At 49.1% G+C, this 11,998-nt stretch overlaps 1 protein-coding gene across 7 annotated transcripts in view; it reads left to right on the top strand.

Moving 5' to 3' along the window:
* The first annotated feature begins 939 nt into the window (after nt 1–939).
* ATP6V1C2 (ATPase H+ transporting V1 subunit C2) overlaps nt 940–11,998 on the top strand; it is a 52,571-nt gene continuing 41,512 nt past the window's right edge. For all 7 annotated transcript variants that reach the window (XM_042933681.1, XM_042933679.1, XM_042933675.1 and 4 more), the window contains exons 1-3: nt 940–1,013; nt 2,216–2,371; nt 4,545–4,612. In XM_042933681.1, the coding sequence (XP_042789615.1) occupies nt 2,243–2,371; nt 4,545–4,612 (197 nt within the window). In that variant the 5' untranslated portion in view covers nt 940–1,013; nt 2,216–2,242. The remainder of the gene's footprint in view (nt 1,014–2,215; nt 2,372–4,544; nt 4,613–11,998) is intronic.

The raw sequence follows: 11,998 nt of genomic DNA, 5'->3' as shown, positions 1-11,998 counted from the left end.
CACCTTTCTGTTCCGCATCTGGGGCTTCTCGTGCCAGCATCTGGAGTTACACCTTCCCTTCCCTTCCGAAGACCCGATAGCATTCTCGGCAATGGGATGATGGTCCCCCTAGTTTTATCTAGGAAGGCACAGTTCATTCTCCAGGAAGCCAGCAAACCTTCTTCAACACCCTCCCCCCCCAAAAAAAAAACTCATTCTGAGATTTTTATCTTTCCCAGAAACCACCAAAAACATCGCCCACAGGGAAGGCTACACTAAAGTTTCCTCCATTACTCCAGAGGAAATGAAGTCGGGGTTTTCTTGTTTTGTTTAACATTCAGACGTTAATTTCCGGGGGGTTCCTTGTCTTTTTTCAAACAGCACGGATCACGACCCCACATCCTGGTACTCAGACTCTGAGTTTTAAACCCCTCCAATACCCAGGGCAGCTTTGAAGGGGGTAAGGTGAGGTGGGCGCGCCTGGCAGTGGGGAGTTTCCCTGGCAACCAGCGGCAAGCTCTCGCCCACAAGCCCAGGAAGGTCTGGGCCTCTGTCCAGGTGTGTTCCAGAACACACGTGGACCTGTGGCGTTTCTTCCCACAGATCAGGCCTCTTCGCCGCGGGATTCCCGAGCCCCCGTGCTCGGTCATCGCCGGGTGGGGGCGGGAGTCCCGAGTACTTCGCACCCCCTGCTTCGCTCGGTCCGGCACGTCCCGCGCGCTCCGCTACGTTGTGGACTGCAGACCCCGCCCGAGGCTCCCCCCGGGTCCCGCCCCGACCCACCCGGGCGGGGTGGGGGGCGGGGGGCGACCCAGGGCCCGGGCGGCCCGGGACGCGCGCGGGCCGCAGCCGGGCCCCCGCGGGAGGCGGGCGGCCGGGTATGCAAATGCCCGAGGGGCGGGCGGGGGCCGCCTCCCGCTCCGGATAAAAGCTCGGGGCGGGGCGCCGCGCAGAAGCCGCTGCCTCCCGGGAGCCGGCCGTGCGCTCCGACCCCGTGCCCGCCCGCAGCACGCCCGCGCGGCCGCCGGCTCCCGGTAAGGACGCGCGGCGGGTCGGGGACGCGGGGCGGCGGCGGGAGAGGCGGCGCCGAGACCCGGGGGACCGGGGCGGGCCGCCCCGCGCACGCGGGTCCGCCGTCCCGGGCCGCGCTTTCCCGGTGGGAGCCAGAGAACCAGCGCCTCCGCGGCGCCCTCCCCGGGGCCGGGCAGGTGGCATCTCCCCAGCTTCTGCGCCGGGCCCGTTTGTCCCCAGGCCATCGGCGGTCAAGACCGAGAGGAACTGCGTCCGTTGTGCCCGGAGTTAGGAGGGACCGAGGGTACCTTGGAGTGGAGTGAGACGAGGGTCAAAAGGAAAAACTTGCAGGCCGGGGCTCTGGCTGGCTGTCGCCTGTTTCTCCCTAGCCTTCCGGAGACGCTTCGCGAGGCGATGGGAAGGGAGGCACGGGCCGAGGGGACAGAGGTGTGGGCGTGTGCACGTTTGAATGAGCAGAACGAATCGACTTTGCAAGCGGCAGGCGCTGGACAGAAACTGCCAGGCCCAGCACGATGCCCGCCTCTGCAGAGTGCACACCTGGGCTGGTGGAAGACGACTTTAGTCGTCCCCACCCCCCCCCCCCCCCCCGGCTTTTTTTGCTTATTTGGGAACGAGGGGAGCTCTTCTGAAGTCTTACTTTTAAGGCTAGCACCATTCTGAAGGCAGGTCAGTAAACGATCTGGGGTTTGCCCAAGCTCCTGATGTGAAAACGCCACCTTGTCTCATTCCTGCCTTCGCTTCATCCCAGAAAGTACAATGTGGAAAGGAGGGAACTATTTCAGAAGGCCCCAGCCTGGCTGGCTGTCCACCCCCCTCACCCCCGTTTGTATTCTGATGTCAGGAGAGAGGGGAGTAAAAGGACCGGGAATCTTGCTGTCCCCATCCCTCCCCCCAACCCTTAAAACCAGTCAGAACCACCCTAGGGATGGTTTGGGAGTCTTTGTGGAGACCTGAGGGCTTTCCAACGGAAGACTTTGCGGTCTTTTCAAGCAAAGATAAGAGCACTGCAGATCAGCACATGGGTGTCCTTGGAACTAGAGAATCTGAATTGGAAGGTCGTGGGGGACGAAGAATGGGATATAGTAAAGGCAACACCTCCTGGAGAGGATTAATTCTGAGGGAAGGGAAGTGGTGAAGGAGTAGAGATATTTGACACTTCTCTCCTCCTGTTTCTGTTTGTGCGTGTTGCTGTGGTTCTGGTCAGTAACTGGATAAAAGAAGTCTGGAAGCCATGTCGGAGTTTTGGTTAATTTCTGCCCCCGGCGATAAGGAAAACTTACAAGCCCTGGAGAGGATGAACACGGTAACCTCCAAGTCCAACCTGTCTTATAACACCAAATTCTCGATTCCGGACTTCAAGGTAAAGTTCCTGGGGAAAGAGGAAGGACATGATGGTGTGGGGTGGGTGGGTGTCTCCTGGGAAGCCAAGGAGAAAATAACAGGTCAAAGGCAGCAACGTTGAGGATAAGCCTGGGGGGGGGGGGGGGGGGACGATGCACAAGGAAGTCAGTGGTCTGGATGGGACTTCGTGCCACAGCCCAGAGTTAGTTGTGGTTCCTATGGACCCAAAAACACAGGACAGAATGAACAGGGAGAGAAGGGTGTGGGTAGCAGTGTCTTCAAAAAAAAGAAAAATGGGGAGAGGGTTTTCCACACCGAGGCTCTTGTGAGTTGTTGTTCTAGGATTCTTCCTGTTTTGTCTTCGACATCCAAGAAGCCCCACGATACAGTGGAAATGTACAGGCGTGGAGAGCTTCGGTCTTGATTGTGCTCTTGAACTGGAAGCAGGGTGGGAGATTCAGATGGAATCTGATGGAGAGGCAGGAAGGGAACTTAACGGCAACCGGGCCGATGGCAGAAAGACACGAGGCAGGGAAGTCTAAGGGTTCTTGCTGTGGAGAACAAAGTTGGAATCTAACAAATGTGAGAGAGGAACGAGGTGTGCAGTCTTTTTACTTCCAAAGAGTAGCCTTGTCGCAGTCCTTCCTAAGATTGTAAGCTTCCAGAGAGAAGAGGCTTGAGGCATTTTTCAATGACAGCTATGCAGATGCACTGTGGGTGCTGGAGGGATGGCCCTAACTGCCCAGCGGTAGCCGTTCTAGAAAACTGCCCTATTCTCTTTTTCAAGCCTCAGTCGGCCAGTCTACCAAAAGGGCTGCACCGTCAGCATCATTGGTGATGCGACCCTATTTGCTAGTGTTTATCGAGCGGTATGCTGGGGGCCAGGCACTTTGAACACACCATCTGGAATGTTCACAAGGCCCACGTTATAGATCAGGAAGGGCGGGGAAAGGAGACGAGGGTGATACATCTGGTCAGTGGCAGCACTGATTTCTGAATCTGTACGTTGCTGCCACTGTTTGCCTGGCGACCGGCGCTGGGAAGGTCGGGGAATTCAGCATCCACTCGCCCGCTTACTCTTTGTAAGGCAATGTGTTAGACTGGAGGGAACAAAGATAAGAGGCAGGACCTCTGCCAAATATTGCTTAACATCAGGTCGCTTGAAAGAGAAGCAAACTGCACTTATTAGAGATAGCTGTGCTTCATCATTTCCTAACTGCCTTTCTTAAGGTATTTCTTAAAGTATTTTTTTTATATTAAAGTATACTTGACACGCAGTGTTAATCTTAATTGCTTTTTAATGTCCGATTGGGGATTGCTAATCTGAACACAGAGTCTCTCCTTCTGATTCCGGGAAGAGACCTTTAAATACAGTTTTGGGCTGTGTGATAATTTTCACATTAAGAAATAGATCGTTATAAGTAATCTGAAAGGAGAAAGACTTGCAGGAATGATGAGGCGGGGGGAGGGGAGGAAGCTTGCCCCCCCTCCCCCCCCCCAAGATCATTGTTAATAACAGCAAAGCAGAACAGAGACAGGGATTGGTTGGACATCTTGGAGAAGAAAAGCGTTTAGAAATGGTGACTTCTTGGGGCACCTGGGTGGCTCAGTCAGTTAAGCATCCGATGCTTGATTTCAGCTCAGGTCATGATCTCAGGGTCATGAGATCGAGGCCCGTGTTGGGCTCTGCGCTGACAGCACAGAGCCTGCTTGGGATTCTCTCGCTCTCTCCGCCCCTCCCCTGCTCACACGTGTGCATTCTTTCTCTCTCTCTTAAAAAATAAATAAATAAAAACTAAAAAAAAAAAAAAAAAAGGTAACTTCTTTAACTTGCTTTCTGGTACATTTCCTCCTCAGCGATGGGGATTGATCATGTGACCAGCAGACTGCCACTTTAAGAAGATAATGAGCTGGGGTCCCACAATGATACAGAAGTTGCTCCTTCCTGTGGCAGAAATGTAACAGTTCATCCTGTTGGCAGTAATAATAATAACAGCTAAACTTTAAAAATGAGAAAATATCCCCAATCCGCTGATTCTCTTAAGAGCTCTTCCCAATTTCCAGTTTGGCCGTTGACCCAGAATAACTAAGGCAAGACGGAAGTCACAGAAGTCCCTGCACTGTTGTTGAAAGTGACCTACACCTTCCCTGCCATAAAGCGCGAGCCGCTAACGTCTTTGCAACCTTTCTAGGTGGGGACCTTGGATTCCCTTGTTGGCCTCTCTGATGAGCTGGGGAAACTCGATACCTTTGCTGAAAGGTAAACAATTTCTTATTTACTGCATACAAGTGAGAATTTGATGGTGTTGTCAAAGGACACAGCGCTCTTGCTTTGCCTGAACCCATGCTTGTCCAAACCCGATCCTAGAGGTCACATCAAGAACCAGTGTGGAGATGCCTGGGTGGCTCAGTCAGTTAAGCGTCAGACTCTTGATTTCGGCTCAGGTCATGATCTCATGGTTTGTGAGTTCGAGGCCCGCAGGGGGCTCTGTGCGGGCAGTTCGGGGTCTGCTTGGGATTCTGTCTCCCGTTCTCTCTGCCCCTCCCCCACTGGCTCTCTTTCTCTCTTGCAAATAAAAATAAACTTAAAAAAAATTATAAAAAAAGAGCCAGCGTGACTCTGCATGAGGGCCCCCGGTCAACAGCAACACTTGGGGTCCCTTGAATAGTTGTGTTTTTTTTTTTTTTTCCTGGAGGCAGCAATACTGGGGGGCTGCCTTCAAAATGAAGAGGCTTATGGCATAAGGTGCTGAAACCTTTAGAAAAATAATTGATGCGGTTTCCCCTGAGGCTTTTACATTTTCAAGTTTTTTGTTTGGTTTTGTTTTTGTGGTAATATTTGCTCAAAGTCAAAGATTCAAAGTACAGAAGGAAGGCTATCCAATTACATTAAACTTTCCTCTCATCTGGTTTCCTCTTTCCTGTTTCCCTCATTTCCTTCTTTTGAGGCAACATTATGACAATCTTTAGGAGCACCTTCTGGAGACAGCCTGTACATGTGCAAATACCAAAAACAGTTTTACACAAATGATAGCATATATCCTGCACCTTGCTTTTCTCACTTAATCACGTATCTTAGAGATAGAGGTGTTTTGGTTTTTTTTTAATGTTTCTTTATTTTTGAGAGAGAGAGAGAGAGAGAGAGAGACACAGTGTGAGCTGGGGAGGGGCAGAGAGAGAGGGAGACACAGAATCCGAACGAAGCAGGCTCCAGACTCTGAGCCATTAGCACAGAGCCCGATGCGGGGCTCAAACCTACCAACTGCGAGATCACGACCTGAGCCGAAGTCGGACGTTTAACCGACTAAGCCACCCAGGCGCCCCACTTAGAGATAGTTTCATGTCAGTCCGCAGCTGGGTTTTTCTACTGGCTGTATTAGCATGAATAGACGTGCCCTAATTTACTTGTATTTCCCTATCGATGGACATTTGAGTCTTCTGGACTTTTGCTGTTACAACCAATGCTGTCTTGATGGTCCTTTTGTCTACTTCTTTGCGCACCTGTGGGAGCGGGTCATCACAAGTTGAAATGCCGGGTCGAAGAGTATTTGCATGCAACGTTGTACACATATGCCCACATCCCTTCTCCAAGGAATTGTTCCCTATCCACACTCGCACCAAAAGTACATGAAGATATTTTAAAGTCTTCAAGGCATTTATTTATTTATTTTTTAATTGCTACACACCCGGTACATAAGCATTAGAAAATATATATGGATCACAGAAAAGCGTGAAAACAAAAATACAGATCACCAGGAGTTATGCCATTCAGAGAAAACCACTGTGATGTTATATCGTATTTGCAGTTTTTTTCTACCCGCGTTATTTATGCATGCATATATTAGTAACAGTGACATCATGTTATATGTGGTTGTAACTTGCTCTTCTCTTCATATCTTAAACTTTGTTGTTTTTTTTTTTTAATTTTCTTAATGTTTATTTTTGAGAGAGACAGACAGACAGATTCTAAGCAGGGGAGAGGCAGACACAGAATCCGAAGCAGGCTCCAGGCTTCGAGCTGTCGGCACGGAGTCTGATGCAGGACTCGAACTCGAAGCCACCCAGGCGCCCCATTCACATCTTACACTTTGGCTCTCGCCATTAACTCTTCCACTGTAGTGTTACGTCATAGAGATTTGCCATAATTTGTTTATTTGGGTGTTTCAAAATAATAATAATCCCTAGTTTGGGTGAAACTGAAAACATGTTGCTTACCAGATGGTCTCATTTAATTGAAAAAGAATGCAGGGCCGCCTGGGTGGCTCAGTCAGTTAGTTGAGAGAACGACTTCTTGATTTCGGCTCAGGTCATATCCCAGTGTCGTGGGATCAAGCCCCATGTGTGGCTCTGTGCCGAGTGTGGAGTCTGCTTAAGGTTCTCTCTCTCTCTCTCTCTCTCTCTCTCTCTCTCTCTCTCCCCCACCCCCCGCTCTACTTCCCAGCTTGCATGTTCTCTCTCTCTCTGTCTCTAAAAAAAAAAAAAAAGGAAGACAAGAAAAAGAATACAGATGGAGTAGATGAGGAAAATGGCCCATGACGGCCAGGTCTTGACTAGGACACAGACCCAGAGCCAGCCCCCCCGCTGGATCTCACCACCCCCACCGAGGGTTTCAGATCCTCAGGGCCTGTCGACGTTGCTGTTTTGTCTTTGCAGCGCAACGGTGCTGTGACATGTCACCGCTTTGTTTTAACACGTTGAAAAAAAATTGTTTAATTTATGTTGAGAGAAAGAGAGGCAGAGAGGGAATGCCAAGCAGGTTCCGCGCTGTCCGCGCACAGCCCGACGCGGGGCTCGGTCCTGTGAATGGTGAGATCGTGACCCGAGCCGGAATCGAGTCAGATGCTTAACCGACTGAGCCCCCCAGGCGCCCCCCTCCGCATTTTTATAGGAGCCCTACTGATCTTCGAGGAGTCTCAGTCTGCAGATTGGTGCCGCGAGGTAGAAATTAGGTGTTCCGCTTCTGTTGGGGCTCACCCACCCCTTGCCTGAGAGTGGAAATCAGCCTTTGTTGGTAACGTTTTGCTACATGGAGGATGTTGCTCTGACCACATAAAGGCAGCCCTTGTCCCCAAGTAGTTGGCAGCACGGAGTCTTTGAAAAAGAAAGCAAACCTTTGGCTTTCTCATGTGTAAGATGGGATAGTACGGAACATCTCTGCTTCCATAGAAGAATGAAAGGGAGTGAAATCATGTTAAACCAAATACTATCAAATCCCAGGACAGGTTCTATGAAAAATGGACACCCCCCCCCCCCGAAAGTGGCTTGATCCCTAAATATCAACTCCTTTCTTAGGCTGCTCTCCATAGGGAGGTGGGTGTGACAGACACCATGGGGGCCAGCCCACTGCCCTAGGCTGGTCATTGCTTTCAGTTTTCTCAGCAGCCCTGACAAACCACTTCATGAGGTCCTATAGTGAGAAGGGGCAATATTGCCTTTAAGAAGAGAATTGTTTCCAGGCCTCCTGCAGAAGTGACAGCTAGTCAACATTTTTACCTTTCTAGACTTTTCTAGACCCTTCTAGATCTTTCTTTGCTACCAGTTATCTGCCCTAGTGCAGGTCCTTCACCTGTTTCTTACTCCCCAAAGCCTCCTCTAGCTCTAAAATTCTGTGATGCTGGATTTTCATTTCCACCTTCATTTCCTTTGTGTTTTGCTTTGTTTTTATCCGTGTGCTGTTCCACACCTACTGGTTGCACGGCTTGTTTGTGCTGGTGGCACAGCGTGTGTCGAAGAAGTAATATGAAAGTATGTGAGCAGGCAAGGTCGAGGCTATCATCGGGAACCAGAACCTATATGAATTAAGATGTTTTCTAAAAACAGGGCTAGGTGTGGTGAGAACTGACAGTCACTGTGCGTTGTTTCAGTCTTTTTCTTTGTGGGTACATGTTCTCAGGAGCCTTCTTACCGGCGAGAAAGGAAAATGGTGTGATCTGAGCCCCCTTTATTTCTAGCATTGATCTGACCCGGGGGCCAAGGTACTTTGTCTCCGGAGTTAATACTGGAGCTTGGCGTCCAATAATGGGATACACTAACTGACAGGCTTCGGGGCTTTGAAATGCCCTACCTGACTCTTTAAAGAGTCCTCGAGTGTTATTTAGCTAAATAAATGCTAGCTGGGTTTGTAGCTCAGGCAGCACCAACCTGTCGGCACTGCTTCTGGCCAGGAGAACAGAGGAGGGACGAGAGTTTTCAGGGTGTATTGTTTCCATATCCTTTTATTATTTATTTACTCGGGGCACTAGAGTGTTTTTCCATGTAGCTGGAAGGCAGGTTTCGCTTCCTGGCTTTTCTCTCTCCCTCTCTCCTTTTGTTTTGTTTTGTTTGTTTGTTTGATTTGTTCCTCCATGGTGACTTTGTTAATTTACTCTGTATTGACCCTGTAATTCGCGAACATTTGAGAAACCAAAGGATTCAGTCTTGAAAAAGGCGCCCCCCTCCCCACCCCCCATTAGCAGTTGTTTTGAGTTCTTCCCAGTGTCTTAGCTTGCTTCCACGATGCTGATTGAAATATTGCATTTCACAGGTGCTTAGACACCCGTATATACCTCCTGGGTTTCTGTGGTACATTGGTGACTGTCACTCGCCCCTGAGCACAGTGCCTACCTGTGGTATAGCTGGTGGCTTCTCTTTACCCGTGTGGCTCCATGAAGTTGGCTGAGGGTTAGCTCAAAGATGTGGATCGGAGATTACATATCTGAGTGTGGATGTCTGCTGAATGATGCAGATCTTAAGGAGTGGGTTCTTCTAAGGGCATTCTAGAAAGCTGGTTTGGTTTTTTTTTTAATTTTTTTTTTAACGTTTATTTATTTTTGAGACAGGGAGAGACAGAGCATGAGCGGGGGAGGGTCAGAGAGAGAGGGAGACACAGAATCCGAAGCAGGCTCCGGGCTCCGAGCCGTCAGCCCAGAGCCCGACGCGGGGCTCGAACTCACGGACCGCGAGATCATGACCTGAGCCGAAGTCAGACGCTTCACCGACTGAGCCACCCAGGCGCCCTTGAGGGCATTCTACAGAGAAGCAAGGGGCGCCTGGGTGGCTCAGTTGGTGAAGTGTCTGACTCTAGGTTTCAGCTCAGGTCATAACCTCACGGTGTGCGAGTTCGAGCCCCGTGTCAGGCTCTGCGCTGACAGCTGCGAAGTCTACCTGGGATTCTGTCTGTCTCTCTCTCTCTTCTCTCTGCCCCTCCCCACTCATGCTCGCGCTCTCTCTCTCTCTCTCTCTCTCTCTCTCAAAATAAATAAACTTAGGAAAAAAACCCATTTTTTAAATAAAGAGAAGCAAAATATAAATTAAAAAATTACCCTGGCCGCATGACATTTCTTCAAGTCACTGGACAAATATCAACTGAACACCTTTTAATGATCTGGACTCCTCTAGGTGTCACAGTCCTAACCGGATGTGTTCGCTGTTCAGCTCTTAATGATTGTTTCCGACCTCCCCCTCCTTGTAAACCCCCAGTAGTACCCACTCATGCTGCTCAGCTCCCCCAGACTCTCCTCCCCACCCCTGCTTTCAGACGTGCTGATCTACCCTGTCCTAATACAACCAGGCACACCCCTGCGTCACAGCACTTAACCACAGCGCGCTGTAAGGTCCCTGAGGCTGGTCACTGGTACGCGTAGCTCCCTGCACCTGTAACGTTCTAGGCCCTCAAAACCAGCTGAATGAATGAATGGAAGAAAGAATCCTGAAATATTAGAGCTGCACGGAGACCCTGAGAGAGCTAATCTAACCCCTTCATGTTCCAGATGAGGCAACGTGCCCAGAAAGATGCTCTTAGAAAGAGCTTGGATGGGCTCAGGGCAGCAGAGAAGGAATAGAGCCTTGACCCAGATTCACCAGTCAATCATCATGATGTTTTTAAATACAACATTTAAAAATGTCTTACTCATTGACATTTCACAAAGTATTATACTTACACATTTAAAAAAATGAGGGGGCGCCTGGGTGGCTCAGTCGGTTAAGCGTCCAACTTCCGCTCAGGTCGTGATCTCATGGTTTATGGGTTCGAGCCCCGCATCGGGCTCTGTGCTGGCAGCTCAGAACCTGGAGCCTGCTTGGGATTCTGTGTCTCCTTCTCTCTCTGCCCCTCCCTCGCTCATTCTCTTTCTCTCTCTCAAAAATAAATATTAATTTTTTTTTAAATCAAATGATATAGAAAGGTACAAAAAGAAAATTCCAGTTTACCCCTGTCCCTCTCCCCAGAGGCAATCATTATGAGGATTTTGTATGGTTCCTTCCTTGGTAAAACAAAACAAAAAATACACATACGTTCATGCTCTAGCCCTAATATTTGTAAACTTTGAAGACCTTATTTTGAGGTATCTATTAAGTACAGGGTTTTAAACTTAGATATGTCCCAAGCATTTAGGACAGAACCTATCACATGGTTAGTGCGACAATCCTACTGATAATTTATTTAAGATTACGCTGAGGGGCACCTGGGTGGCTTAGTTGGTGAAGCGTCTGACTTCGGCTCAGGTCATGATCTCGCGGTCCGTGGGTTCGAGCCCCGCGTTGGGCTCTGTGCTGACAGCTCAGAGCCTGGAGCCTACTTTGGATTCTGTGTCTCCCTCTCTCTCTCTGCCCCCCACCCCCGCTTGTGCTCTGTTTCTCTCTCTCTCAAAAATAAATATTAAAAAAAATTTTTTTTAATGATACAAAAAGAGATTACACTGAAATTATGGGAGATTAACATTCTTATCATTTTGTGTACTTCTGTGAACACAGTACATCTTTCAATTGACTGAACTCCTTTTCTTTCGTCCTCTGGTAGAGAACTTTCATGTTTCATTCAGTAAAATTCCTGCACAGTATCTCATTGATTACTTTCCTCCAAATTTTGTTTTTTATTTAGTTCCTATTAGAAATGAAATCTTTTCTCTAAATGTTTACGATTTATAAATTGGGATTTTCCTGTATTAATTTTATGGCCCACAAATGCCCTGAACTTCCTTATTGGAAGCTAAGGTAAGGTGTAAAGGAGTCTAGCTCCAGAATCCTCAATTAAAAAAAAGTTTTTTTTCAATGTTATTTATTTTTGAGAGAGAGACAGAAAGACAGAGAACGAGTGGGGGAGGGGCAGAGAGAGAGGGAGACACAGAATCCAAAGCAGGCTCCAGGCTCAGCACAGCGCCTGACGCGGGGCTCGAACCCACGAACTGCGAGATCATGACCTGAGCTGAAGTTGGACGCTTAACCGACTGAGCCACCCAGGCGCCCCCAGAATCCCCCATTTTTTTTTTTAAAAAAGTTTACTTTATTTTTGAGAGAGGGAGAGACAGGCAGAGAGAGAGAGAGAGAGGCAGAGAGAGAGAATCCCAAGCCGGCTCCACACTGTCAGTGAGGAGCCCAACACGAGGCTCGAACTCACGACCCTGGGATCATGACCTGAGCTGAAATGAAGAATCGGGCGCTCAATTGATGGTGCTCCCAGAGTCCTCATTTTTAACACAAAATTAAGATTGGTCTGTTGTGTGACAGCACAGAATCACAAAGCCACATGAGTGTCGGAATGATGATGGCTCCGTAAAAAGAATTCGGAAGAGTTCTCTGTTCTCCGTCCTCACTACACTGTACACATGGGGCCTTGAGCTCTTGAGAGGTGGCTAGTTTGGAATGAGATGGGTAAAGTATAAAACATCAG

This window comes from Panthera leo, chromosome A3, assembly GCF_018350215.1.
Source record: "Panthera leo isolate Ple1 chromosome A3, P.leo_Ple1_pat1.1, whole genome shotgun sequence".
NCBI classification, from domain to species: Eukaryota; Metazoa; Chordata; class Mammalia; order Carnivora; family Felidae; genus Panthera; species Panthera leo.
The sequence above is the reverse complement of the archived record's forward strand: the minus strand, read 5'-3'. Positions and strand labels throughout refer to the sequence as shown.